This window comes from Pituophis catenifer, unplaced genomic scaffold (assembly GCF_029215685.1).
Source record: "Pituophis catenifer annectens isolate HBS135680 unplaced genomic scaffold, rPitCat1.0.hap2 SCAF_1, whole genome shotgun sequence".
NCBI classification, from domain to species: Eukaryota; Metazoa; Chordata; class Lepidosauria; order Squamata; family Colubridae; genus Pituophis; species Pituophis catenifer.
Window position 1 is genome coordinate 8,007,689 of NW_027256881.1, and position 27,011 is coordinate 8,034,699.

Sequence of the window (27,011 nt, forward strand, 5' to 3'; positions counted from 1 at the left end):
ATTAAGTCTAATTTTTAACTGGTTCATAGTTTAAATATCTATTTCCCAGCTGTATTTTCCAATACTCCTATCTGTATTTATTTAAACTGGTTCACAGTTTAGCTACTATTCTCCGGTAAAATCTCTTCCACTTCCTCCTAAATTTATTTTTTAGCTGGTTCGCATCTTAATCAGCTGCTTTCCAGCAATGCTTTCCTCCACTCCTTATCTTAATTATTTTAGCTGGTTCACAGTATAATTTTAACTGCACACCAACTTTCCACCCATTGTTTCTTGTCCTGCCCTCTGGTGCATTGGAAAATAAGTTGACCGCCTCTTCCTTGCGGCAGCTGAGAATTGTAGTTCTAAAATTATAAAACAGTTTAAAACAGAACAAGAAAATATAAACACACAGCAGCCAAAATAGCGACCCAACTAACAGTAAAGCCAAGAAACGGAGCTTTTAACATCTACAGGTGCTAATGTAAGCATAGGTGCCAGTCCCCTCAATGGAGCCCTTTTCTCAAGCCACAACATCACAATGAGAGGAAAACATGCTTGTCTGCAACCATAACTGAATTCACACAACACAAATAACCCGATCAATTGAAAACCTACCGGTAGCAGCTGTAACTGCACAACATGATAAATCTGGCTTGTAGTTTTTGTAGTTTAGCATGTTGTGTAAACCCAATTTTGTTTCCTGACCGTGTTGAGTTAATCCAAAAAGGGTTTAATTCAATCAGTCGTTTAAACCTGTCAACTAGAGTGCTGGACAACAAGTCAAGAATATAAGGCTGGAGTCCTAACTGATATTTTCTTAAACCAGGAACAAGCCCCAATCAATCCAGGGTAACTCAATTTTGAGTATCTAAACAGGATCACAGGTAAAAAAAAAAAAAAGTTTTTTTCCCCAGATTAGAAAAGTTGAAATCTTACACATTATTATCTCGATCAGCCTTAAGAAAAATATTGCCATATATTCTCCAGATGTCTTGATTGGTAATTATAGGAATCGAAATTCAACCCATACGGATTGTTACCGATTTCTTTTAATGAATAAAACGCCTTTGCCATCATTTCCTGCCAGAAAGCGCTCGATAGCTCTGGCTTCGACCCGCGTGCCTGCCTGGATTGGCGAAAGACAGAGCCGTGGCTTGTCGGGAGATGTAGTTCCCGGTGGCCTTATCTATATAAAACGTATATCTGGAATGGACGCCAGCGCGCAGGGCGTGCCGGGAGTTGTAGGCTGAGTTCTCGCGATTGGGAAGCCTGTTGCTGCAGCCCCAAGTTGGAGCTTCTCTCTTTGGCCGGACTTGAGAAGCCGAAGGCGCGTCGAGTCGCTCGGAGCCGGTTGAGGTCAAGTTCCGCTCCTTTGCCTGGCCGTCGCTCGGGGGTCCCGCGGAGCCATTGGTGGCCTAGTGTGGGAGCAGCGCGGGGCGGCTCGGAAGCAGGTAAAGAAAAGACCCAACGGTTGGCAGGGCGAATCAGGGGTGGGAGGGCCCGCGTTTGGGACAAGAGACTGGGGAAGTGAAGTTGTTTCTGTTTTTGGGGACGAGAGGTTTGAGATAAAGCGAGGTAGGCGGGAGTGAGGGCAGGCTGGGTGAAAGAGTTTTTCCTTTTTATTTACAGTATTTGTATAATTTATAGCCCGCTCCCAGCCTCTTTTAGCGGCGGTAGAGAGGAGTCTGTAGATAGGCGTTTGAAACAGGCTGGAGGTGGGGAAACGCTACACCTGTTGAAGGGTAGCCCAGAGTTCAAACCCAGGAGGAGATCATGGTGAGGGCCACTTGGTCATTTTGAATAAGGTCGAAGAGGGAAATTTCTGAATATGTTACATTGGGTATATTAAGTCTTAAAATGAGATTAAATGAAACAGGGATTCTCCCCCCCCCCCCACTCCTGGTCTTAACTATGCTACTTTTGGTACTATGCCCCCAACGTGCATTCAGAAGCAAGTATGCTCCTTTGCATGAAAACAGTTGGGGGCACCCTTCTGTAAATACAGCCAGGATAGCAATAGCACTTTAGACTTATATACCGCTTCACGTTGCTTTCTTTACAGCCTTCTCTAAGCGGTTTACAGAGTCAGCATATTGCCCCCCAACAATTTTGGGTCTTCCTTTTACCCACTTCGGAAGGTGAGTCAACCTTGAGCCTGGTGGGATTTGAACTGGCAAATTGCAGTCAGCCGGCAGTCAGCAGAATTAGCCTGCAGTACTGCACTCTAACCACTGTGCCACTGTGGGTCATGGATGGTGTAGTGGTTAAAGCATTGGATCAGAACTGGGGAGACTTAGGGGGAAGTCCAAACGCAACCATGGAAGTGAGGGGTTAGCTCAGACAGATGTATCTGGCAGGGTTGAGGAAACTCTTTGGGAATTATAGAAAGGGAGCAGTGGTGAAATCCAAATTTTTTTACTACCGATTCTTTGGGCGTGGCTTGGTAGCCATGGTGTGGCTTGATGGGCGTGGCTTGGTGGCCATGGCAGGGGAAGGATGCTGCAAAAATCTGCATTCACTCCTGGGGGAAGGATATTGCAAAATCTCCATTCCCACCCCACTCTGGGGCTAGCCAGAGGTGGTGTTTGCCGGTTTTCCGAACTGCTCAAAATTTCTGCTACCGGTTCTCCAGCACCTGTCAGAACCTGCTGGATTTCACCCCTGGGAAAAGAGCCACCTGGACAGAAGGTGAGATCGAAATCTAAATACAGGTAATCCTCAAATTATGACTGTAATAGAACCTGCCCATTACAGTTGTAAGTCAGGTCACTCAGGTGACCGACCTGATTTTATGACCTTTTTTTGCAATGGTTGTCACATGACTGCAGGGGAAGGGGTGACCATCTGAACTTTTGAATCCAGGTCATCAGATCTGTGAGAGCAACTGGCCATAAGACAAGGACTACTTGTCCAAACCCTAAAAGAAAAAGCATGAACAGAAAATCCGATCTATGGTAAATAGAACAAAAGGAGCTTTCAGCAGGAGCTGTACAAAAATAAGTGGCCATTTGGATCCCACCCTTGAACTGAGTCCCAGTATTCTTATACAGATAGTCCTCAACTTACAACAGTTTATTTAATGACAGTTCAAAGTTACAACGGCACTGAAAAAAGTGACATGACCATTTTTCACACTGTTGGAAGAGCCTTCTCTGTGGCGGCACCTGCCCTTTGGAACGACCTACCCCCAGAGATACGTACGATCCCGGATCTCCGGACTTTTCGTCAGGCCCTTAAAACTCACTATTTCATCTAGCCGGGCTGGCTTGATCCCATCTTTTGGTTTTAATTCATAATTGATTTTATTGGGGTGTTTTTAAATTGTGGGCCGAAACTAATATCTTTTTAAATCGTTTTAAATTTTGTATGCTATGTTTTACCTTGGCTGTTCACCGCCCTGGAGTCCTGCTGGGGAAGGGCGGTATAAAAATCAAATAAATCAAATAAATAAATGTCCAGGTCCAGGTCCAAGCCAGGAGAAAGGCACTGGAAATAAAATGGAGGCTGATTGAAAAGAAATGTTCCCTTTATTGATGAAGCAGAATCACCAACCGTATGTGATTCTGGGACAGCTGACAAAATGGAGTTTAGAGCGGGTGGGTTTTTATAGCTTCTGGATTCCTATGGGGTCATGTAGGGGTCATGGCTGGCTCTATAGGCAAAAGGGGAAATGCAAATCCTAGGTGTTTATCTGAGCTAATTTTGTCAACCTTTGGTTTGATTGTGTTGCTTTATTGTTGCTTATCTGAAGTTTCTGCCTTTTTAATATTCTCCAAAATATTTTATTCTTCGGAGAGGGGTGGGCTTCCCACAACACTTACGACCTTTGTAGCAGCCCCATGAATGATCATGTGATCAAAATCCAGATACCTGACAATTGATTCATACTTACAACCATTCCTATGTCCCAAGGTCACGTGATTACTTTTTGGAACTTTTTGACAAGCAAAATCAACAGGGAAGCTAGATTCGCCTAGCAGCCGTGTTACTAACTTATCAACTCCAATGATTCACTTAACAACTGTGGCAAGAAAAGCCGTAAAATGGGACAAAACTCATTTAACAAATGTCTCAGCTTTAACAACAGAAATGTTGGGCTCAATTGTGGTCATAAGTCGAGGACCACCTGCAGTTTCAGTAGTTACTGGTATCACCAGGACAGCTTACATTTCCAAATTACCTTGATGCTGAACAACTACCGTGTTTCCCCAAAAATAAGACCCCGTCTTATATTTTTTTGAACCCCGAAATAAGCGCTTGGCCCTGTTTTTGGGGAGGTCTTATTATTTTGGGATGCATGGAGCAAGATGGGGCTCCTCTTGCTGTCTTGCCTGATTTCCAGCTCTGCGTTTAAATATTTTTGGAGAGGGCTTATTTTTGGGAGGCTTATTTTAGCGCATGTGCTCAAAAGCCCGATTGGGCTTATTATCAGGGGATGTCTTATTTTTGGGGAAACAGGGTAATTGAAAATGTTCAGACACAATGTGAATGGTAGCCTAAAATTGCTATACAGGAATTCCTCACTTAACACAACTTGAATTGAGATGATCAATTCGGTCATTGAGCAAAGCAGTTGCCAAGTGAAACATGATTTGATGGCCTCACATCTGCTTTCTTTGGCTTTACAGACCTGATGAAGGTTGTAAAGGCGAGGATTGGTTGCAAAGTTAGTTTTTCATTAATGCTGTAAATGCGGTCGCTAAATGAAGACTACCTGTAAAAGCTGCCAGTTTAAAACAGGACTGGAAAAATTTACCTTGTTAAAATATCCCATGAATCTGAAGACAAATTCATGAGATATTTTGGTGTGTGTTTGTGTACGCAGAATCAAAATGTCACTAAGGAAGGGGTTGACTTGATGGCTTCCAGGTGTATCTGGATTACATGGCCCATCATGCTGAACTATGGCTGGTGATAGGAATTACCATACAACCATAACAGAAGGGCAACTTGCTAAGGCAGGGGTCCTCAAACTTTTTAAACAGGGGACCAATTCATGGTCTCTCAGACTGTTGGGGGGGCTGGACCAACTGGGTGGGCATGGCTAGGTCATGTGACTAGGTGGGTGTGGCCAATTTAACAGTCCATTAAACAATGCACACAAATTAAACATAAAATTTGTTTTGCTCCTGGGGGTCTTTTATTTGCTTTTGTTTGCATGTTGCTCTTTTGGTTGACTTTTCTTTTTACTGGGTCATTTTTTCAGTTGTTTAGGAGTCTAGTGGTCCACTTCAGAAAACTCAGTTTTGCAGCAATTCTTCTCAGCCCCAAGGAGCTCTCTCTGTCTCTCTTTCTCTCTCCCTCCCTCTCTTTCTCTCTCTCTCTATCTATCTTTATCTTCTGGAGGTGGGAGAGGCCCATTTTTTTTGCTTTCTGGGGCATCTGTATGCCCCGTTTTTTACCTCCCCCGCCTCCAGAACATCTCTGCAGGCCAAAATTGTTGGCCTTACTTTTCAGTTCTAGCCTGCGGGGCTAGCGAAAGTAAGTCCTGCACTCTGCCAAAGGGTGGGCGGGGCAATGTGGGTGGGGCAGCCTCGTCCTCCGCGGGCCAGATTAATAGCTTCGGTGGGCCGCATGCGGGCCGTAGTTTGACGACCCATGTGTTAAGGCAGGGGTGGGCAATTATGGCCCCTTTACGATTTGTGGACTTCATTTCCCAGAATTCCTGAGCCAACCATGCTGGCACAGGAATTCTGGGAAATGAAGTCCACAAGTCGTAAAGGGGCCATAATTGCCCACCCCTGTGCTAAGGTATACATTGATAGCTTTTTTTTTCCCCTCAAAAATGGAGAACCAAGTGTATTAGTTTCAAAATTAGTGGACAATAGGAATAGAATAGAATAACAAGAGTTGGAAGGGACCTTGGAGGTCTTCTAATCCAATTCCTTGCTTAGGCAGGGAACCCTATACTATTTCAGACAAATTCAGTGATGGGATTAAAGTAATTTAACAACCGGTTCTCTGCCCTAATGATTTCTTACAACAACCAGTTTGCCAAACTGCTCAAAAAGTTAACAACCGGTTCTCCCGAAGTGGTGCGAACTGGCTGAATCCCACCACTGGACAAATTGTTATCTGAAACAGGTAGGATTGGTAAGTGAATTTTGAAAAACATGCGGCCAAATTTTAGCAATGTGATCTGTAAAAGCGGCAGAGCTAGCGAGCTGGGAGCGTAAACTGCCGTATAGTTCCCACCTGTGCTACTGTATGTGGGGCCTCAGGAGAAGACAGCTACATCTATGGCAGGGCTCTCCAACCTTGGCAACTTTAAGCCTGATGGACTTCAACTCCCAGAATTCCCCAGCCAGCAAAGCTGGCTGGGGAATTCTGGGAGTTGAAGTCCACCAGGCTTAAAGTTGCCATGGTTGGAGACCCCTGATCTATGGCATATCTAGACTGACAACCTAGAACTGCCCAGAATGCTTAGCCATGATGTAGCTTAAGGACTAGAGCATTGGATTTAGATTGGGGAGAGCCGGATTCAAGTCTACCCAAAGGGGCCCAGCCCAAGAAATTATTTGAATGCCCTTGGCTCTGCTTCTCTCGCTCGGCCTTCCTGCTGCAAGGCAACAGGACCTCATCTGTTGCCGGATGAAAATGTGATAAAACATTAATTCTTTTCCTGGCTGCTCTTCCTCCCCCATTGAAGCCAAGTTTTGGAGTTGCAAAATTGTTAAACTATATATTTTTTTTTCCACCAGAGGCTTCAAACAGGATTTTCTGTGGGAAGGAAAGGGCCCCACTGGATTAAATGAGCATTTCACTCTGAAAATGGCCACGAGAAAGACCGAGTGTTGTGATCTCTGGTGGTGAGGTGGCTCTTTTGTGGGCTGAGCGACGAAAGAAAGAAAAACCCCTTTGCCACCTTTTTTAGAATTCTGCCTTACAAGGTAGTCCTCATTTAGTGACTGCCTTGCACGACAACCGCTTGCAGTTAGGATGGATGATGGAAAAAGTAACTTTGGGGCCAATCCTTGCATTGACAATCTTTGCAAAAAAAAAAAAAAAAAACAAGGAAAGTTGAAGTAAAATGGTAAAATTGCGATATTTCACTCAGAATTAGAATTAGAATTTTTTATTTGCCAAGTGTGATTGGACACATAAGGAATTTGTCTTGGTGCGTATGCTCTCAGTGTACATAAAAGAAAAGATACGTTCATCAGGAATCATAAGGTACAACACTTAATGATAGTCATAGGGTCCAAATAAGCAATCCGGAAACAATATCAGTATAAATCGTAAGGATACAAGCAACAAAATTACAGTCGTACAGTCATAAGTGGAAGGAGATGGGTGGTGGGAACGATGAGAAGATTAATAGTAGTGCAGACTTAGTAACTAGTTGTTGAGTGTTGAGGGAATTATTTGTTTAGCAGAGTGATGGCATTCGGGAAAAAACTGTTTTTGTGTCTAGTTGTTCTGGTGTGTAGTGTTCTTTTATAGTCGTTTTGAGGGTAGGAGTTGAAACAGTTTATGTCCAGGATGCGAGGGGTCTTAGCAGTCGCTTCATTTAATGACCATGCTGCCAATCCCAGTTGTCACAAAATGAGGACTATCTATATTTATCAAATTGAGCAAAGTAGCTTCAGGACCTTTATTGGACGCTCTAGCATCTTCAGTGTATCAAAATAGGACACAAAAAAATGGCAGGACCAGTCATAAGTCAGTTTCTCTGGTACCGTTGTAACTTCGAATAGACGCTAAACAAGTTGTAAGTCGAGGACTACCTGTGAATCCAGGGGGCTCCAGTGGTGAATGAAACCTCCAGCACCCTCGGTCAGCATAGTCAGGGACAAGCACAACACTCACATTGTCAAGCTTGTCTCTCTGTCTTTGCAACTCAAATTGGGTCATTTTTATGGCCATTTCTCAGTTTGGTTATCCGCCATAATCTTTCCTGAATGCCATCCAGTTGGCACTTGAGACAAGCTCAGGCTGGCCCTGTTGGAAACAGAAACTTGTTGTGACGCTGGGTATTTCCAGTTTATTACTTTTTATAAAAGGCAATTAAAAAGAAGTTTAAAAAACAAAACAAAAAAACAAAGTTCAACAGGGAGGAAGGAAAGGAAATGTTCCTATTGTTTGAGAGAGGCTGAGTCAGAGGCATTGCGTCATCCTTCAGGGCTGGAAACTCTCACCCCACCCCACTCCCCCAATCTTCCTGCTGCCCCTTTGAAATGGACTTTGGTCTCCTATCCAGAAGTTAGTTTAAGGATTGCCTTGGTTGCGGATACAGCTTTAAACAACAGGTACCTCTTTTTTTCCTTCATTTCTCAAGATCATTTCTATATCCCAGGTACCCTCTTAGTTGGATTGGTTAGATCGGGACATCCCATTAAATTTAAGCAAAGATTCATTGCCATTTACAAGGGCGGGGAGGAACTTTTGTCTTCCACTGGAATGAAGTACCTCTGTTGAACGTTTCCTGAAAACAGGAGGTGTGTTTTATTTTTTTCAGAGCCACGTAACTTTCATAATTTGTTTTAAAAACTGTCTGACGTGGGGATCTATGTGTGATTGTATATGTGTCTATTTTCCCTTTAAATCCACTTTTCCTATATTCTTCAATTAGAGAGAAGTTGACTCTATTGGGTGGGGAACGATGGTTCCTTTACTACTTGTAGACTTCAACTCCCAAAATTCCTGAGCCAACCAGGAGTTGAAGTCCACTGGTGTAAAGGGCCCATCGTTCCTGCTATATGATGCCATTTATAGGTACTAGACCAGTGATGCCTAATCTTTTCTGGACCGAGTGCCCAAAGCATGTGAACCCCCAAAATGCAATGTGCGCGGAGGCCCCGCACATGCCCGCAAGCCCCCCCGCCCCTCGCACACAGCCCGCCCCCCATGCATGTGCAACAGAGACCCTGTTTCATATTTTTTTGAACTCTGAAATAAGTGCTAGGTCTTATTATTTTGGGGCACATGGAGCAAGATGGGGTTCCTCTTGCCATCTTACCTGATTTCCAGCTCTGTCTCTCTAAACCTAACGAGAGGAAATGGCGGGGACCGGCTGCACATACATTTAAATATTTTCAGGGAGGGCTTATTTTTTGGGGGGGCTTATTTTAGCTCATGCGCTCAAAAGCCCGATTGGGTTTATTATCGGGGATGATGTCTTATTTTAAGGGAAACAGGATACATCCTCAAACCCTCACAGCTTCAACCTTAAACTATCTACTGTGGACCTCACCCCATTCCTAAGAGGTCCGTAAAGGGGGCGTGCATAAGCGCACCAGCTTGCCTACCGTTCCTGTCCTTCTGTCCCCATTTATTTGTACTCATTTCCTTCGTTCATGTCCATGTTCATATTTATACCTGCTAATCTGTACATGTTTGACAAATAAATAAATAAAAAAAACGAGGACTGATAAAAAACAGGCTTTGCCTCTGAACGTGTTGTGTGAACCCAGCCCAACACAATCATTTCACCCAACAACAGTGAAACAAATCTCTCTTTTTCTCTCTCTCTGCTTTTAGAGTCTCTCAGCTCGGGGGCCTGCGACTTCCAAGGTGTTCCTGAATCCAGTTGGAGACCCCCACGGTTTTCCCCTCCAACCACGGCGGAGTCGGTGAAGCCCACCCACTGCCGTGTTGTCATCTATTTGCAGAAGGAGATGTCCGGCGACACCTGCTTAACCACCCTCTGCCCTGCTTCGGGAGCGAAGCCGAAGAGGTGCAGCGTCAAAATCGGCACCCTTGGCAATAAGTACGTGCGGCTGAATGTCGGGGGCTCCTTGTATTACACCACCGTGCAGGTGCTGACCCGCCATGACACCATGCTGAAAGCCATGTTCAGCGGGAGGATGGAGGTGCTGTCCGACAAGGAAGGTGGGTACCGATGAAAACCAAGAAAGCTGATAAAACCCCTTCATCAAAACATGCCACCAACTCCCCTTCTAATCTCAACTCTGTAATCAAGGATCATTTAGCCCAGTGATGGGTAACCTTTTTGGTGCCGAGTGCCCAAAGCACACGTGTGTGTGCCAGAACCCCAAAAATGCAATGTGAGCACCCCCCCGTGTATGAGTCCCGCCCTTCTGTATGCATCCCGCCCCCCCGCCCCATTTTGGGCCTGGAAAGCCTCCTGCACCAACCTGCACAACCCAATGCATGCGCCCTGTGCGCGAGTGTCCCCCCCATTCGCCCCACCCCCAGCGCATGCATTGCAGAGACCCGAAGACCAGCTGGCCAATGGGATAGTGGTGGGTTCCAACCGGCGTTACCACCGGTTCTCCTCATGCACGCGCTTTGTGGCTGTCCAGTCTCTTCTTAAAAACCTCCAGTGATGGAGCACCCACAACTTCCGGTGGCAAGCTGTTCCACTGGTTAATTGTCCTCACTGCTAGGAAGTTTCTCCTTAATTCCAGGTTGCTTCTCTCCTTGATTAGTTGCCATCCATTGTTTCTTGTCCTGCCCTCCGGTGCTTAAACTGCTTGAGTCGTTTAACCCTCTGTCACTTAGTATAAGACTTCGTTTAATTTCAAGATAAAATAAAAAATATTTGTGCTTTTTGGCTTTGCATTTTTGCAAACGCGTCTCCAGCAGCTCTTGCAGAATATTCTATTGTGAAACAGGATCAGTTACATTTGTGGGTCACCTCTGGTGGGAGCAGAATGGGGGTGTTGCATCCATTTTGACTCTCTTGATCTCTTAGCACGGGCATTCCTCTGTACTGGTTCCAAAGGTTGGGAATGGGAGATACAGTTTTGTATGGCTTCTCCTCTTTCTTTGGGTTCTAGTTGGCGTTGGTACAGGTAGTCCTCCGCTTACAACCACAATTGACTCAAAATTTCTGTTACTAAGTGATATATTAAGTGAGTTTTGTCCCATTTGATGGGACAAATCAAGGATTACCTGCAAATCTAATTAATTAAAGTTATAATTGGCCTCTTCTGAGATCTGTTTGCAGCCTGTTCAGAATTATCACCCAAGACTAGGCAAGTTTTCCTATTTCTACAAGTCGTTTTGGTAGAAAACAAAGCTCTGTGGAATAATTTTTTCACCTGCTTTGCTTGAAACTTGAGGCCCGCTGTTTCTTTCCCAGGTTGGATCCTGATCGACCGCTGTGGGAAGCATTTTGGAACCATCTTAAATTACCTTCGGGACAACACGGTCATTCTACCCAAGAACCGGCAGGAGATCAAGGAGCTGATGGCCGAAGCCAAATATTACCTCATCCAGGGCTTGGTGGACCTCTGCCAAACTGCCTTGCAGGTAAGAGAGCTGCACACAGTGAACGGTAAGGGACCCTGGAGGTCATCCAGCTCTACCCTTTACTCAAGGCAAGAATCCTACTCGAAAAAAGTCCTTGATAGGGGACAACCAGTGTATATTTAAAGTTTTTTGGGGAAGGACAGACTGCAGTCTACCATGTACATTATTATTCTAGAGATGGGGGCTCTTGTGGCCACCACCCCCAGTCCTCCATCAGCACTCTGCCAGCCAAAAACAGGCTGCGCGGAGGCCTCCCGAGCTCCCCCACCCCTCGGCCCATTTTCAACCTCCCCAGCCTCCAGCAGCACTCTGCCAGCCAAAAATGGGCCACATGCAGCCCATTTTGGCCAGCAGAGGCACCACGTGCTGGTCCTTTGATATTTCCAGGTCGGCCCTGCGGGCCGGATTTAAGCACCCCATGGGCCAAATTTGGCCTGCGGGCCTCGAGTTGGACACCCCTGGTTTAAGACATAAATTATGTCCTGCAACAGCCCGCTCCCAACATCTTGGCAAAAAGAAAAATGAAAAAGCCAGATGTGCTTTCTAACTTAAATCTTCATTTCTGCCGTTCAGAACAATGAGATTCCAGAGGCAGTGGCAGTCTACCCTGTTTTAATCTGTCTGGATGTGTGCAATTCTGTTTGCAGGACAAGAAAGAGAGCTACTACCCAATCTGCAATATCCCTGTCATCACGTCTCCAAAAGAGGAAGAGAGGCTCATTGAATCAGCCATGAAGGTACTGAGGGGGCCTGAGGAGAGAATGAGCAGACGAAAAGGGCCAATTCACACATTACGGGTAGTCCTCAACTTACGACCACAATTCAGCCCAAAATTTATGTTGCTAACTGAGAAATTTGTTAAGTGAGTTTTGCCCCATTTTACGACTTTTCCTGCCACAGTTGTTAAGCGAATCATTGCTGTTAAGTTAGTAACCCGGCTGTTAAGTGAACCTGGTTTCCCCCATAAATCTGCTTGTCAGAAAGTCGCAAAAAGATGATCACATGACCCCAGGAACACTACGACCGTCATAAATGTGAGTCAGTTGTCAAGTGGCTGGATTTTGATCATGTGACATGAGGATACTACAGTGGTCACAAGTGTGAAATATGGTCATAACTCACTTTTTTCAGGGCCGTTGTAACTGCGAACGGTCATCGTGAACTGTTGTAAGTCAAGGACTTATCTGTACAGTCCCAAAGGTGCTTTTTTTCAAGAGGCAACTTTCTGGTTTTTCTTTGAAGATGTTTTGCTCTCTCAGAGCTGAAGAAGCTTCTCGGATGAGAAGCGAAACATCTTCAAAGAAAAACCAGAAAGTCCAGTTGCCTCTTGAAAAAAAGCACCTTTGGGACAACCATGACCTGGATGACTGAGGATTTCCAGAGACATTTCACACATTACACTAATCTAGGAGACGAGAATGTCCAGCATGTGGGCTGCCCTTTTTGTCCTAATGTAGGTAGTCCTTGACTTATGACCATTGGTGTAGTTTGGAGTTACAGTAGCATTGAAAAAAAGTGACTTACAACTAGTCCTCGCACTTACGACTGTTGCAGCATCCCCACAGTCATGGGATGAAAATTCAGACACTTGGCAACCAACATGTATTTATGATGATTGCAGCATCCCTGGATCATGTGATCATCATTTGTGACTTTCCCAGCCAGCTTCCGACAAGCAAAGTCACAGGGAGAAACGGTATTGGTTTAACGACCACATGATTCACTTAACAACTGCAGCAGTGGTGAAGTCCAATTTTTTTTTTACTACCGGTTCTGTGGGCGTGGGGTGGCTTGGTGGCCATGGCTTGGTGGATATGGCAAGGGAAGGATACTGTAAAATCTCCATTCCCACCTCACTCCAGGGAAAGTAGACTGCAAAATCCCCATTCTCTCCCCCTCCTGGGGGAAGGATATTGCAAAATCTCCATTCCCACCCCACTCTGGGGCCAGCCAGAGGTGGTATTTGCCAGTTCTCCAAACTACTCAAAATTTCCGCTACCGGTTCTCCGAACTGCTCAAAATTTCCGCTACCGGTTCTCCAGAACCTGCTGGATTTCACCCTTGAACTGCAGTGCTTCACTTAACAGCCATGTTAGAAAGCTCATAAAATTGGGGGCAACTCACTCAAACAACCCTCTTGTTTAACAAGGAAAAGTCTGGTCCAATAAATTGAGGATTATCTATATTTTAAAAAAAGCAAAATCCACTTAAGTGCAGTAATTCACTTAACAGCGATGATGAAAAAGGTTGTAAAATCACTTAACAGCTGCCTTGCTTAGCGACTGTAGAAATTCTGCTAATTGTGGTTATAAATTGAGGATTACCTGTAGACTTGTTAAGATTGTTTACAATACTTAAAACAGTATTTTACTCTTTAAAAAAACCCAAAACCTCTAAGTCTAACATAAGGCTCTTCACTTTAGGTTTGGTGTGGTCCTTGAGCTAACGGAGGGTAAGCAGCACCTGTTCCAAGCCATAGTCACCCCAAACCTGGCTTGGTACCACATGTGAAGCCATCCAAAGTCTCAGCCACTTGTCTTCCTTATCAGTGGCTGGGAGATTGAACTTTGTCATGGCATCTGAAGAATGAGGAAGAGGAAAAAGGAGGCGCCGTTAAGCTTTTAAATATCAATATTTTCCATGCTACTGAACAACACCTAGAGGTGATCTGAAGAAGGACCATTGTGGTTTACCCTTTTCAGCTCAAAAGTTTTCAGGTTTATGGCAGATAAAACCACTTTTATTATTTTTGGACTCTGCTGCTTGGGGGAACACACAGGGGGGGATTTGCTAGAGGTTTAGTTTTAGTTTATTGTCATTGCACCCCGTACAACGAAATTAAATGCCATCTTTAGTGTACATTATAACTATAAAAATAACACGCAAACACACATCCTTCACATTCTATACAATCTGACCGGACACTGGTGAGGTCTTATATCAAGACCTACCTAGTGGCGATAAGAGTGGCGAAATCCAACTATTTTTCCACTCTTATTGCATCCACCCTGTTTAGGGTGACCTGCTCTCTCCTATGGGTGGAAGCGAGGGAGGATCCCTTGCAGGGTAGAGCTGAGGATTTTGGACAATTCCTGCATGATAAAATCGCTCAGATTCGGGCCGGCCTGGACTCCGATTGGATAGCCTCGGACAGGATGACGGAGGTGAGTCTTGAGAGTGTCACCTGGGAAGAGTTTGACCATGTGACTCCTGAGGACGTGGACAGGATTTTGGGGAGGCTTAACGCTACCACATGTTTACTGGACCCATGTCCCTCCTGGTTGGTGCTGGCCCTCCTGGGAGGTTACACGAGGCTGGTTTCAGGAGATTACCAACGCTTCATTGAGTGAGGGTGTCTTCCCATCTGCCCTGAAAGAGGCGGTGGTGAGGCCCCTCCTCAAGAAGCCTTCCCTGGACCTGGCTGTATTAGCTAACTATCGTCCTGTCTCCAACCTCTGCTTCGCAGCGAAGGTTATTGAGAGTGTGGTGGCGGGACAACTTCCTCGATTCCTGGATGAAGCTGTCTGTCTAGATCCGTGCCAGTCGGGCTTCAGGGTGGGTTACAGCACGGAAACGGCATTGATCGCATTGGTTGATGATCTCTGGAGGGCCCGGGACAGGGGTTGCTCCTCTGTCCTGGTCCTCCTAGGTGTCTCAGTGGCTTTTGATACCATCGATCATGGTATCATACTGCGTCGGCTAGAAGGGGTGAGAGTGGGGGGCACCGTGCTACGGTGGTTCTCCTTCCTCTCTGACCGTACGCAGTTTGTGTTGACGGGGGGGCAGAGGTCGACCTCGAGGTTTCTCACTTGTGGGGTGCCGCAAGGGTCAGTCCTCTCACCCCTTCTGTTTAAACTTTATGTGAAGCCCCTGGGTGAGATCATCCGTGGTTTTGGGGTGAAGTGTCAACTGTATGCCGATGACACACAGTTGTACATTTCAACCCCAGGCCACCCCAATGATGCTCTTGACGTGATGTCCCGCTGCCTGGAGGCCATGCGGATCTGGATGGGGAGGAACAGGCTCAGACTCAACCCCTCCAAGACTGAGCGGCTGTGGCTCCCGACGGCCCGATACAGCCAGCTGACACCATCGCTGGCTATTGGGGATGAGATCTTACCCCCCTCAGAGAGGGCTCGCAACTTGGGCATCCTCCTGGACTCATGGCTGTCCGATCATATGACGGCCGTGGCCAGGGGGGCTTTTTATCAGGTTCGCCTGATCTCCCAGTTGCGTCCCTTTCTGGATCGGGACGCCCTGCCCACAGTCACTCACGCCCTCGTCACTTCCCGACTGGACTATTGTAATGCTCTCTACATGGGGCTCCCCTTGAGGAGCACGCGGAGGCTCCAGCTGGTCCAGAATGCAGCCGTGCGAGTAATAATGGGGGCGACTCGTCGCTCCCATGTAACACCCATCTTGCGCAAGCTGCACTGGGTCCCGGTGGTCTTCCAGGTGTGCTTCAAGGTGTTGGTTACCACCTTTAAAGCGCTCCATGGCTTAGGACCTGGTTACCTACAGGACCACATTCTGCCACCGATTGCCTCCCACCGACCAATACGCTCCCACAGAGAGGGCCTCCTCAAGGTGCCGTCAGCCAAACGGTGTAGGCTGGTGACCCCCAGGGGGAGAGCCTTTTCTGTGGGGGCCCCGGCCCTATGGAATGAACTGCCCCCGGACATATGAAGGATCCCTGACCTCCGTGCCTTCCATCGCGCTCTGAAGACCCTATAATTCCAGCAAGCTGGTCTGACAGGATAAAAGTTTTTTTTAATTGGGTTTTGATAGGGGTTTTAAAATGATTTTACTTGGATGTTTTAAATTTGGCCGAATGATTGAATTATTTTAATAAGCTTTTAATTTCTGTTGTATATTGTTTTTACCATGGCTGTTCACCGCCCTGAGTCCCTCGGGAGAAAGGCGGTATATAAATATAATAATAATAAACTAACTAACCCACCACCCAAGCAAAAGACCCTACACCTACACTTTATACCAAGGGTCCCCAAACTTGGCAGCTTTAAGACTTGTGGACTTCAACTCCCAGAATTCTCATAGCTGGCTGGAGAATTCTGGGAGTTGAAGTCCACAAGTCTTAAAGCTGCCAAGTTTGAAGACCTCTGCTCTATACCATTGTGGTCATGAATGAAGGATGATCCATACTGGAATCTGGAAGTCTGGCACGATTACCTCCAAGTCTTGTTTTTCCTCCTCCTTACCTGTGCAAAACACCTGAGTCAGGAATGGTGGTCTCAGGTTCCCATAATGACCTGGGACTGTTCAGTACCTCTGTTCCCAGAGCTTTGTGGGATCCAGGGCAATGAGTCTCCGCCAGCTGCTGGTGGCACCCAGTGGCACAAAGTTTGATGTTCTTTCTTCTGCCTGCATTGACACCCCTTTTTCTCCTCCCTTTTTTCAGCCAGTGGTGAAGCTCCTTTATAACCGAAGTAACAACAAATACTCCTACACAAGGTAAACCCCTCTCTTCTCTGGGCTAATGCTGAAACTTAAAAGATGAAGCTTGGAAACTGTGGGATGGTCCCATCCACCCATTTTGTTCCTGTGATGATTGATTGATTGATTGATTGATTGATTGATTGATTGATTGATTCATTCATTCATTCATTCATTCATTCATTTATTCATTCAATTTATATGCCGCCCCTCTTCGAAGACCCAGGGCGGCTCATAATACACTCAAAAAATCACTATAAAAACACTTAAAAATTAAGAACATTAAAGACATTAAAACCCATTGACACCATTCATGGCCGGATCTCGTCAGATCGCAAAGCGAGATCAACGGCCCCAGGCCTGCCGGAAAAGCCAGGTCTTCACCGCTTTTCGGAAGGCCAATAGGGTGGGGATGGTCCGGACCTCAGGAGGTAACTGGTTCCAGAGAGCTGGGGCAGCTACAGAGAAGGCCCTCCCCCACGGGCCCGCCAGCCGGCATTGTTTAGCTGACAGGACCCGGAGAAGACCTACTCTGTGGGATCCACCAGTTGAATCTAGGAAAACCCCAAAGAGACATTAAGGCCCAGTTGAGTTGGTAGTCCCTGCTGTGGTGGTATATATCTCTCTCTCTCGATATACCGTGTTTCCCCGAAAATAAAGCCTAACCGGAAAATAAGTCCTAGCACGATTTTCAGGATGCTCATAATATCCCCAAAATAAGCCCCAGTAAAGATCGTCAGCCAGATGGACAAATTTAGTACCGTATTTACCAGAAAGTAAGATCTAATCAGAAAATAACCCCTAATGTGTCTTTTGGAACAAAAATTAATATAAGACCTGGTCTTATTTTCGGGAAACACGGTGTATATGTATGTGTGTATGTACGTGTACATATCTGTGTGTGTGTGTATATATATGTCTATATCTCTTATATATATCTCTGCGTCTGTATATAATACATTAAAAGTAATCCTTGTTTATGATTAGTCACTTAGCAACTGTTCAATTTACAATGGACCTAAGAAAAGGTACTTATGACCTGATTCTGGTATTCCAACAGCTGCCCCCCTCTCCCAGTTACATTTTGGGCGCTCGGCAACCAACCCGCATTTACTGCCATTTGCAGTGTCCCACAGTCACATGACCACGATTTATGACATTTTTGCTAGTTTGGCATTTACTTCCAGTTTCGAGCAAACCGTACCCATAGCAAACAAGGGGTCCACATGACAACCATGGCAGTTGCTTGAAAACTGCCGCAAAAAGGTGCGATCATATGGTTAACTCAGTTTACAACCGGCATGGCTTAACCATAATTACAGGCTCAATTAGTCATAAATTGAGGGCGACCGGTTACATGCATTAGATGTAACATGTATTGCAAATAGATACAATTTACAATACAAAATGTAAAGTGTACATTTTAAAAGCCAAAAAATATATACGTGTTGTATTTATGTATTGAAACAAGTCAAAAGGTCATCTTGGAGTGAATAGGAATTTATCAGATTCAAAGTCACCTAAGGAGTCAGTCGTTAAACAGAAAAGTTCTATTACTGTAGCAAAGCAATTGTACTCAAGAGTCTTTGATCAGAATTTGGAAAATTAATCCTAGACCAGTGATGGCTAACCTTTTTGCCATTGCGTGCCAAAAGCAGGGGGAGCACGGGGGATGTGTGTATGCGTGTGCCCACACCCATAATTCTATGCCTCCCACGCATGCGCCTGTGACCCCCCGTGCTCCCCCCACTTTTGGCACATGATGACACAGTAGGCCCATTTTTTGCTCTCCCCAGGCTCCAGAGCCTCTCTAGGCGCCTGGGGAGGGCGAAAACAGCCTTCCCCACACCCCCAGAGGCCCTCTGGAGGCTGGAAACGACCCGTTTGCCGACTTCCAGTCCCACTGGAACTAAGCTCGCGTGCCCACTAATATGGCTCGGTGTGCCACCTGTGGCACGCGTACCATAGGTTCGCCGTCACAGTCCTAGACACTTTAAGATATATTCAAGCTTTCAAAACGGCAGTCAAGATTATTTTGCCACCGACTAACATTTAATAGTCTTTGTGCGTCTTATCTACCTTTACATGGCAATCCTCTGGTCAAAGTACAAGGTAAAATGATATTAATTATAGTAGCAGCAGTAAAAATGAAACTACTGCTGTTTAAGGTAAACAAGATTGCTGCAATAGCAATGAGAGATCAGAGCTAAGGATTAACTGGTGTTTGGGCACAAATTCACCTGTTTTGTAATCCATCTGTGACGGGCAGGATGTCAAGCTAGGTATCTTGGACAACCAAATACTGTGGGACTGAATTCCAGGTAATCCTCGACCTACGACAGTCGTAGGTCGAGGACTTCCTGTAATTTGAAGTTAATGCTGGTGCCAAAAAAAATTATTTACCAGCCCTGATTGTGATTGTGGTTTGGGCATTTGACAATCATCTATTTACAACGGTCCTGGGATCACCCAATCATTGCTTGCAACTTTTTTCCAGCCAGTTTCGAAGAAACTTCATCCCTAACAGTCCGCACTAAGCGACATGATCCTTAAGTGATCTTAACGAGCATGGCAAAAAAAAGATCATAAAATCAGGTGCGGTCACATGATGACTCAGTTAATGATCCCCTCGTTTCCTGACGGCAGTTCTAATCCAAACTATGGTCGTAAGTCGAGGACTACCTGTATCTGCTTGGCAGCCAAGCATATTTAAAGCATATCCCGTCTCTCCCTCTGTAGGCGGAAACATTCAGCCCAACAGCTACAGGTAGTCCTCCACTTACGACCAGAATTGAGCCCCGAAATTCCTGTTGCTAAGTGAGACATTTGTTAAAGGAGTTTTTACTCCATTTTACAACGTTTCTTGCCATGCTTGTTAAATGAGTCACTGCAGTTGATAAGTTAGTAACCCAGTTGTTAAATGAATCTGGTTTCCCCATTGACTTCGCTTGTCAGAAGGTCGCAAAAGGGGATCACGTGACCGTTAGGACACAGCAGCGGTCATAAGTATGAACCAGTTGCCAAGCATCTGAATTTTGATCACGTGGCCATGGGGATGCTGCAAAGGTTGTAACTGAAAAACGGTCATAAGTCTCTCTTTTCAGTGCGGTTGTAACTTTGAATGGTCACTAAATCATTTGGCTCTTTTGCCATCATTGACATTATTATCTGGTTGTCTTACTCACCAGAAAACCCATTTTTCTCACCCTGGACTGGTTGATACAGTTGGAATGCTCAAAATGTGGGAAATTGGCTTCAAGGCAAACTCCTCAGAGCCCCCTCCCCTTCTCACAATACACACTCCCCCAAATCTTTTTTTTTTTTCTTTTGGGTCAGGAATACGTTCCTTGATGAAGCCTGACAACGGGTTCATATTTATGACGGTTGCAATGTCCCGGGATCATGTGATAGCCCAGGCCGGGCTATCAACATAATAATTTTAAATTGGGTGTTTTAAACTTCTGAGGTTTTAAATTGAGCCGAATTATTTAATAATTTTAAATTATTTTAATTGATGTTTATCTTGTGCTTTTAATAGGCTGTACATCTTGTGCTTTTAATAGGCCCTGAGTCCTTCGGGAGAAGGGTGGTATAGAAATAAAATTATTCTTATTCTTATTCTTGTGACCTGACACGCAAAGTCAGTGGGGAAACCAGATTCACTTAACACAACTGTTTCACACTTCACAACTGCAGTGATTCACTTAACAATCGTGGCAAGAAAGGTCGTAAAATTGGGGGTGGGTGGGGTGGAAACTCACTTAACTGTCTCACTTAGCAACAATAAATTTTGGGCTCAATTCTGGTTGTAAATCAAGCCCTACCTGTTATCTCCAGATGCCTCTGCTTGCACAAGAGAGGCCGCTGGAGCTAGGGATGAGCCACAGGTCCCTCGACACAACATTTTTGGTGCTGGAGAAGAACAGAGATACGGAATCCTTCCAGCCTCCCAATTGCCCAGAATTGCTTTTGATGGCGAGTTGAGCGGTGTAAAAATTTAATAAATAAAACCAGTGCTGTTTTTTTTTTTTTCCCCCTCCAGCACCTCGGACGACAATCTCCTGAAGAACATCGAACTCTTTGACAAGCTTTCCCTCCGGTTCAACAAAAGGGTTCTTTTCATCAAGGACGTCATCGGGGACGAGATCTGCTGCTGGAGTTTCTTTGGCCAGGGGCGGAAGCTGGCCGAAGTCTGTTGCACCTCCATCGTTTACGCCACGGAAAAGAAGCAAACGAAGGTAAATGGCAATTGTTCTGACCCAGCTCCCCATACACGACAAACCCTCTGAAGTTCAATCAATGATTCCTTTATTAGGAGCACCAGCAGCCCCAGTAAAAGGTTTCTCTCTCACCGCAGGCTAACAAGTCTGTCTGGCAGGGAAGATAAATAATTGTCTGCCACATCTATTCATCTCCGCCCCCTGCCTTTTATCCCCAGAGTTAGGGTGGGGCTTTGCTAGCAGCGGAGGCTCTTCTGTCCCAAGGATCGGCCCACAGATTTCCACTGCTCTCCTCTCTTCTGCCTTCTGTGCATCCATGCGTCAGGCACTGGACCCAGCTGTTCCTCCTCTTCCTCATCAGCCACCTCCAGACCTGGGGGCTGTTGACTCTCCATCTGACGGCCCAGGTTCCACCTCTGTCTCTCTCTCTCTCTCTCTCTCTCTGACAGCTCCATTCCCTCTTCTCCCTCGGAGCTCTCAGGTTGCCCTGATGCTGATCCTGACTCCCACACTGCCACGTCCTCTGATTTGGCAGCCGACAGGCCACAACAGTGATTCCAGGCACTGGGATGGAGATCATGGTTGAGAGTCCTCTGTGAAGGGCTCAGTATTAATACCCAAGATACCTGCCATTGTGGGGATGGGGGAGACGTCACTCTGCCAGGCAAACTAGACAGAAAACATGACCAGATGAGCTAATTTTACTGTTTTTTACTAATTTATTGTAAGCCCTACCTTAACAGAATCTTGCAAGTCTGAAAATACAAATCTCCCACTGTTTCCAGGTTGAGAAGTTAAAGAGATTCCTTTCTGAGTTTCTTTTTCTGCCTGTTATGAAACTGCGGCCTCCCTCCTTCCTTTATCTGATAGTTCCCTAGGCAGCCATATCCCAAAGTCATTCTTTCACATCATTAAGGGAAGCATTTTGAGCCACGGTGGCGCAGTGGTTAGAGTGCAGTACTGCAGGCTACTTCTGCTGCCTGCTGGCTGCCTGCAATTTGGCAGTTCAACTCTCACCAGGTTCAGGGTTGACTCAGCCTTCCATCCTTCCGAGGTGGGTAAAATGAGGACCCAGATTGTTGGAGAGGGCAATATGCTATCTCAGTAAACCGCTCAGAGTGAGCTGTAAAAGCACCTTGAAGCAGTATATAAGTTAAGTGTAATTGCTATCTTCCAAATGTTGGGAAAGTCTTGGGCAGGTAGTCCTCGATTTATGACCACAATTAAGCTCAACATTTCTGTTGCTAAGCGAGGCGGTTCTTAAGTGACTCGATGTCACGGGCTGCTGTATTTAGTGTGGCAAAAACACACACCCTTGTGCAGTTAGTCCTCGGCTTACGACCACAATTGAGTGAATCACTGCAGTTGTTAAGTGAGTAACACAGTTGTTAAAGTGAATCTCTCTTCCTCATTGGCTTTGCTTGTTAGAAGGTCACAAATCTTGGGACACTGCAACCTTCATAAGTACAATCCAGTTGCCAAGCATCCAAATTGTGATTATGTGACCGTGGGGATACTGCAATGGTGGCAAGTGTGAAAAACGGTCATAAGTCGCTTTTTTTCAGTGCTGTTGCAACTTCAAACAGTCACTAAACGAATGGTTGCAAGTCAACGACTATTATACTGCTACTGCTTGCTGTCAAAATGGCTCCTGCCATGGCAAGCCGGTTGAAATAGCCATTTTGGAATGGTGGAGCTGGAAATGAAACTTAAAACGGAGGACAGAATCTATCAGAGTCAGTATCTCAAATGTGTGGTTTTTTTTTTACTGCTCCAGCATCCATGTCAGAGGAGGGATGGGTCAGGATGCTGAAATGCATTCTCTGAAATGGAGACAGCGATGGGATGTTTGGCAGCGAGCTAACCTTTTGCTTGACTCAGTTGGATGGGAATCCACCAGGAAATTTAACTTTCCTTGGAATGGGCTTGGAATGGAGGTTGCTTGGCTAGCCACCCATTTAGATAGCTTGAAAAGAAGACTGGGCAGGTTCTTGGAGGCCTACCAGTTGCAGCTGATGTTGGTTGTGGTTGAATGCCTTCTAAATTGCCGAGAGCAGATCTTCAATCCGGATATTGGAGACAGCATCCTGCTTTCCATTTCTGACTCACACAGACAGTTGCTATGGTATCTCTCAGTTGATTCAAGGCCAAAATACAATATAATAGCATGCAAACTCAAACAGAGATGCTTACCTGAATTGAGTTGCTTTCAAACAGTAGGAGCAAGGAGAATAGTCGGTCCAAAATTCGGGTCACCCAAGTTGTCAACCAGTTTAGAAGTCAAGATGTTCAAGGTTTCTTACACAAATAGGCATGTCACAGAAGAGCTGGAGATCAGATGTTGCTTGCAATAAAGGGAACATGGGTCAGAGCTGCTTCTTAAATCAGGCTGCAGTCAGCTGTTACACATCAAGAAATTTACTCCTTTGCTTGGCAAGTAGCCAAGAATGTTGTCGCTCTGCTCTTCACTCTACTTGCTGGGTGCCTGCTAGCTCTCCAGGTAAATCAGACAGGAAACGGGACTAAATGAAGCAATTCTACTTTATTGTAAAGCTACAATAGTAAGTTTCTACATTTAGGCAAGAAAAACAAAATGCACAGGTACAATATATGTGGTACCTTGCTCAATACGGTAGTAGTAATTGTGAGAGGGATCTTGGAGTCCTAGTGGACAGCCATTTAAATATGAGCCAGCAGTGTGCAGCAGCTGCCAAAAAAGCCAACACAGTTCTAGACGGCATAAACAGAGGGATAGAATCAAGATCACGTGAAGTGTTAATGCCATTTTATAATGCCTTGGTAAGGTCACACTTGGAATACTGCATCCAGTTTTGGTCGCCATGATGTAAAAAAGATGTGGAGACTCTAGAAAGAGTGCAGAGAAGAGCAACAAAGATGATGAGGGGACTGGAGGCTAAAACATATGAAGTACGGTTGCAGGAACTGGGTATGTCTAGTTTAATGAAAAGAAGGACTAGGGGAGACATGATAGCTGTGTTCCAATATCTCAGGGGCTGCCAGAAAGAAGAGGGAGTCAAACTATTCTCCAAAACACCTGAGGGCAGGACAAGAAGCAATGGGTGGAAACTAATCAAGGAGAGAAGCAACCTAGAACTAAGGAGAAATTTCCTGACAGTTAGAACAATTAATCAGTGGAACAATTTGCCTCCAGAAGTTGTGAATGCTCCAACAATGGAAGTTTTTAAGAAGATGTTGGATAACCATTTGTCTGAAGTGGTGTAAGGTTTCCTGCCTAAACAGGGGGTTGGACTAGAAGACCTCCAAGTTCCCTTCTGACTCTGTTATTCTATTCTATACATTAACAGAAACTTGCAATTCTGAAGGCAGAAACTTCCCACTGCCACTTGTAACTGCTTGATCCATTAGTTACAAATGTTGTAACATTTTTCTTCTTGACTTATTTAACTTTATAATACATTGCTTTCATATTTATTCTCTAACCATTGATAAAATAACTCCCATATATTATAGTAATCAGATTCTTCCTTTCCTTTAATTGCAAGTGTTAATCTATTCATTTCTGCACATTCTAATATTTTCCTAATCACATTTTCCTCTGCAGGGATCTCTTCAGTTTTCCAATTTTGAGCAAATACAATTCTAGCTGCTGTTATTACATGAATAATCAAATATACATTTTCTTTACTATACGTTTCTAGTAAAATCCCCAACAGGAATAGTTCAGGTTTTAGATCAATATGCTGTTGCATCATCTTCTCCAACCACATACGGATTTTTGCCCAATACTTTTTTGCTTCTACACATGTCCACCACATATGATAATATGTAGCTTTCAGGCCCCCGATTCTTCTGAGATCTCAGGGTTACAAGTGATGGTATATGTGAGGGAGGCAGAACGAAACCACTGCTAAATTTCCAAAAGCTGCATCTTCTTCTTCCTCCAGGTCGAATTCCCTGAGGCCCGCATCTACGAGGAAACGCTGAACATCTTGTTATACGAGACTCCCCGGGTGCCTGATAATTCCCTGCTGGAGGCCACGAGCCAAAATCGGAGCCAGGCCTCCCGCGGAGAAGACGAGGACGGCAACTACGAGCCGCGCGACCGAGTCAGGCGCATTCATGTCAAGCGATACAGCACCTACGATGACCGGCAGATAGGCCATTAGGCTCCCAGGGGGCCACCCAGAGCCCCTCCTTCCACCTGGGGGGGAAGGCCCGTGTCTTCGGCACTGGGGTCCCCTCAAGGGCCCAAATCTTCCAGGAGGGCAGCTTACATTTCGGCCACACTGTGATATAGTTTGCGAAACATTACTCCCCGATGCCGACTTACAGCTGGGAGGGCAAGCTTGTGGGTTTGAAGCCATCCCTCGGCTGTTTTGTGTGGAATTTAATGGGGTCCTTCCCTGCCTCGAGACTCTTCCTTGAAGACCTTAAAAACAAAAATCCAGATGCTGAGACCAAAGAATCACACTTAAACACTACATTGCGACAATGAAAAAAACCTACAGTTTTATAGCCCCTGGTCCCCTTTCCCAGAGAAGACCTGGGTAGCCGTTTTTTTTTTTTTTCCTCCTTTAGCAGAATGTGATTTTTTTTAAAAAAAAAAATTGCCATAACTAAGAACTTCTGATGCCACCTCGGTTAGAATCCTTGGGGCTCTATGTTGCTGGGAATAACTGGAAATCAACTTCATCTTTGGAAAAAAAACTCTGTTCTAGTTCCTAATTCTTACTGATGCGTTTGGGGAGAAATTTGAATGGAAGGGATATACCCAGTGTGCATCTTCTACAGGTAGTCCTCTACTTACAACCACAATTGAGCCCTTGGTTCTTGCTGAGTTTGTTTTCTTGCAGACATTTCATTATCCCAAATAGGTGGTTACTAGCACTGATGATGTTACCTAGTTTGATGATGGTGAATGTATTTACAATGGCTATGATCATGATTTATCACTTATATATTTTATGTACACTGAGAGCATATGCACCAAAGACAAATTCCTTGTGTGTCAATCACAATCGGCCAATAAAGAATTCTATTCTACTCTACTCTACATTCTATTCTATTCTCTATTTTTTCTATTCTATACTCTATACTCTACTCTCTATTCTCTATTCTCCTCTCTTCTCTCTTCTCTATACTCTACATTTTATTCTATTCTCTATTTTTTCTATTCTATACTCTATGCTCTACTCTCTATTCTCTTCTCTTCTCTGTTCTCTATTCTATACACTCTATTCTACACTATTCTACTCTACCCTACTCTACTCTACTCTACTCTGTTCTACTCTACTCTACTCTACTCTACTCTACACTACTCTACTGGGATAAGGAAAAATCTGCAAGAAAACAACTACCGGTAAGCTCAGAGAGCACCAAGGACCCCTCATTCTAACCCTGAGCTACAAATACTCTCCTTCGTTGATACAGTTGAGCTCAAAAATTTCTGCCGCTAAGCGAGACAGTCGTTGAGTTGTGCTCCATTTTACGAGCTTTCTTGTCACAGTTGTTGAGTCCATCCTTGCGGCTGTTCAGTTAGTAATACAGTTGTTAAGTGAATCTGGCTTCCCTGTTGACTTTGCTTGTCAGAAGGGGATCACATGATCCCAGGACATCGCAACCTTTGTAAATAGGAGCCAATTATCAAGTGTCGGAAATTTTGATCATGTGACTATGGGGAATCCTGCAACGGTCGTAAGTGCGAAAAACAGCCATAAGTCACTTTTTTCCGGTGCCGTAGTAACATTGAGTGGTCACTAAATCAATGGTTGTAAGTTGAGGGCTACTTGTATTGCAGATAGCTTTGGATCTTGCCTCGCTGCTGTTGGAAACCTTCAGGTTCGAGTGGAGGTAGGGATTGCTGAAAGAAGCAAACCAAAAGCAGGAAGATCCAATTTCCTATGTCTTTGTCTCTGTGGACAGAGATGCTTGCTCATTCAATGATAGATAACATGGCCTGGATAAGCTGAGATTTGATTATTCTTCCAGAACAATTTTTTACGGTAATCCTCCTATTGGTTCCCAAGCTCTAGTTAGTGGAGAACAATGGGTGGGAGGTCTAAAAATTGCTTTCCCCAACCTGATGCCCATAAGGATAGTTGGGCGAACTCTTATTAGCTCTGTAGGATACTAGAAGAGGGATGCGGTGGCTCAGTG

General features: G+C 45.1%; 1 protein-coding gene across 3 annotated transcripts; it reads left to right on the forward strand.

Annotated features, from left to right (window-relative positions):
* The first annotated feature begins 1,252 nt into the window (after positions 1-1,252).
* On the forward strand, positions 1,253-25,831 carry TNFAIP1 (TNF alpha induced protein 1). Of its 3 annotated transcripts, none has more exons than XM_070945478.1 (7): positions 1,253-1,433; positions 9,463-9,813; positions 11,030-11,199; positions 11,847-11,936; positions 16,619-16,671; positions 20,696-20,891; positions 24,800-25,831. In XM_070945478.1, exons 2-7 carry the CDS (start codon positions 9,600-9,602, stop codon positions 25,019-25,021), a joined length of 945 nt encoding a protein of 314 aa, XP_070801579.1. In that variant the 5' UTR covers positions 1,253-1,433; positions 9,463-9,599; the 3' UTR covers positions 25,022-25,831. The 3 variants fall into 3 exon arrangements, with proteins under 3 accessions (XP_070801579.1, XP_070801570.1, XP_070801587.1); XM_070945469.1 differs by lacking the exon at positions 1,253-1,433 and adding an exon at positions 8,172-8,231; XM_070945486.1 differs by lacking the exon at positions 1,253-1,433 and adding an exon at positions 8,387-8,420.
* Positions 25,832-27,011: the final 1,180 nt, after the last annotated feature.

Bases quoted from the DNA above. Each gene is read 5' to 3' on its own strand.
- TNFAIP1 (XM_070945478.1), top strand. From the start codon at position 9,600: ATGTCCGGCGACACCTGCTTAACCACCCTCTGCCCTGCTTCGGGAGCG. The intron at 9,814-11,029 runs GTGGGTACCGAT...TTTCTTTCCCAG, and splicing joins GGTGCTGTCCGACAAGGAAG to GTTGGATCCTGATCGACCGC. The intron at 11,937-16,618 runs GTACTGAGGGGG...CCCTTTTTTCAG, and splicing joins TCATTGAATCAGCCATGAAG to CCAGTGGTGAAGCTCCTTTA.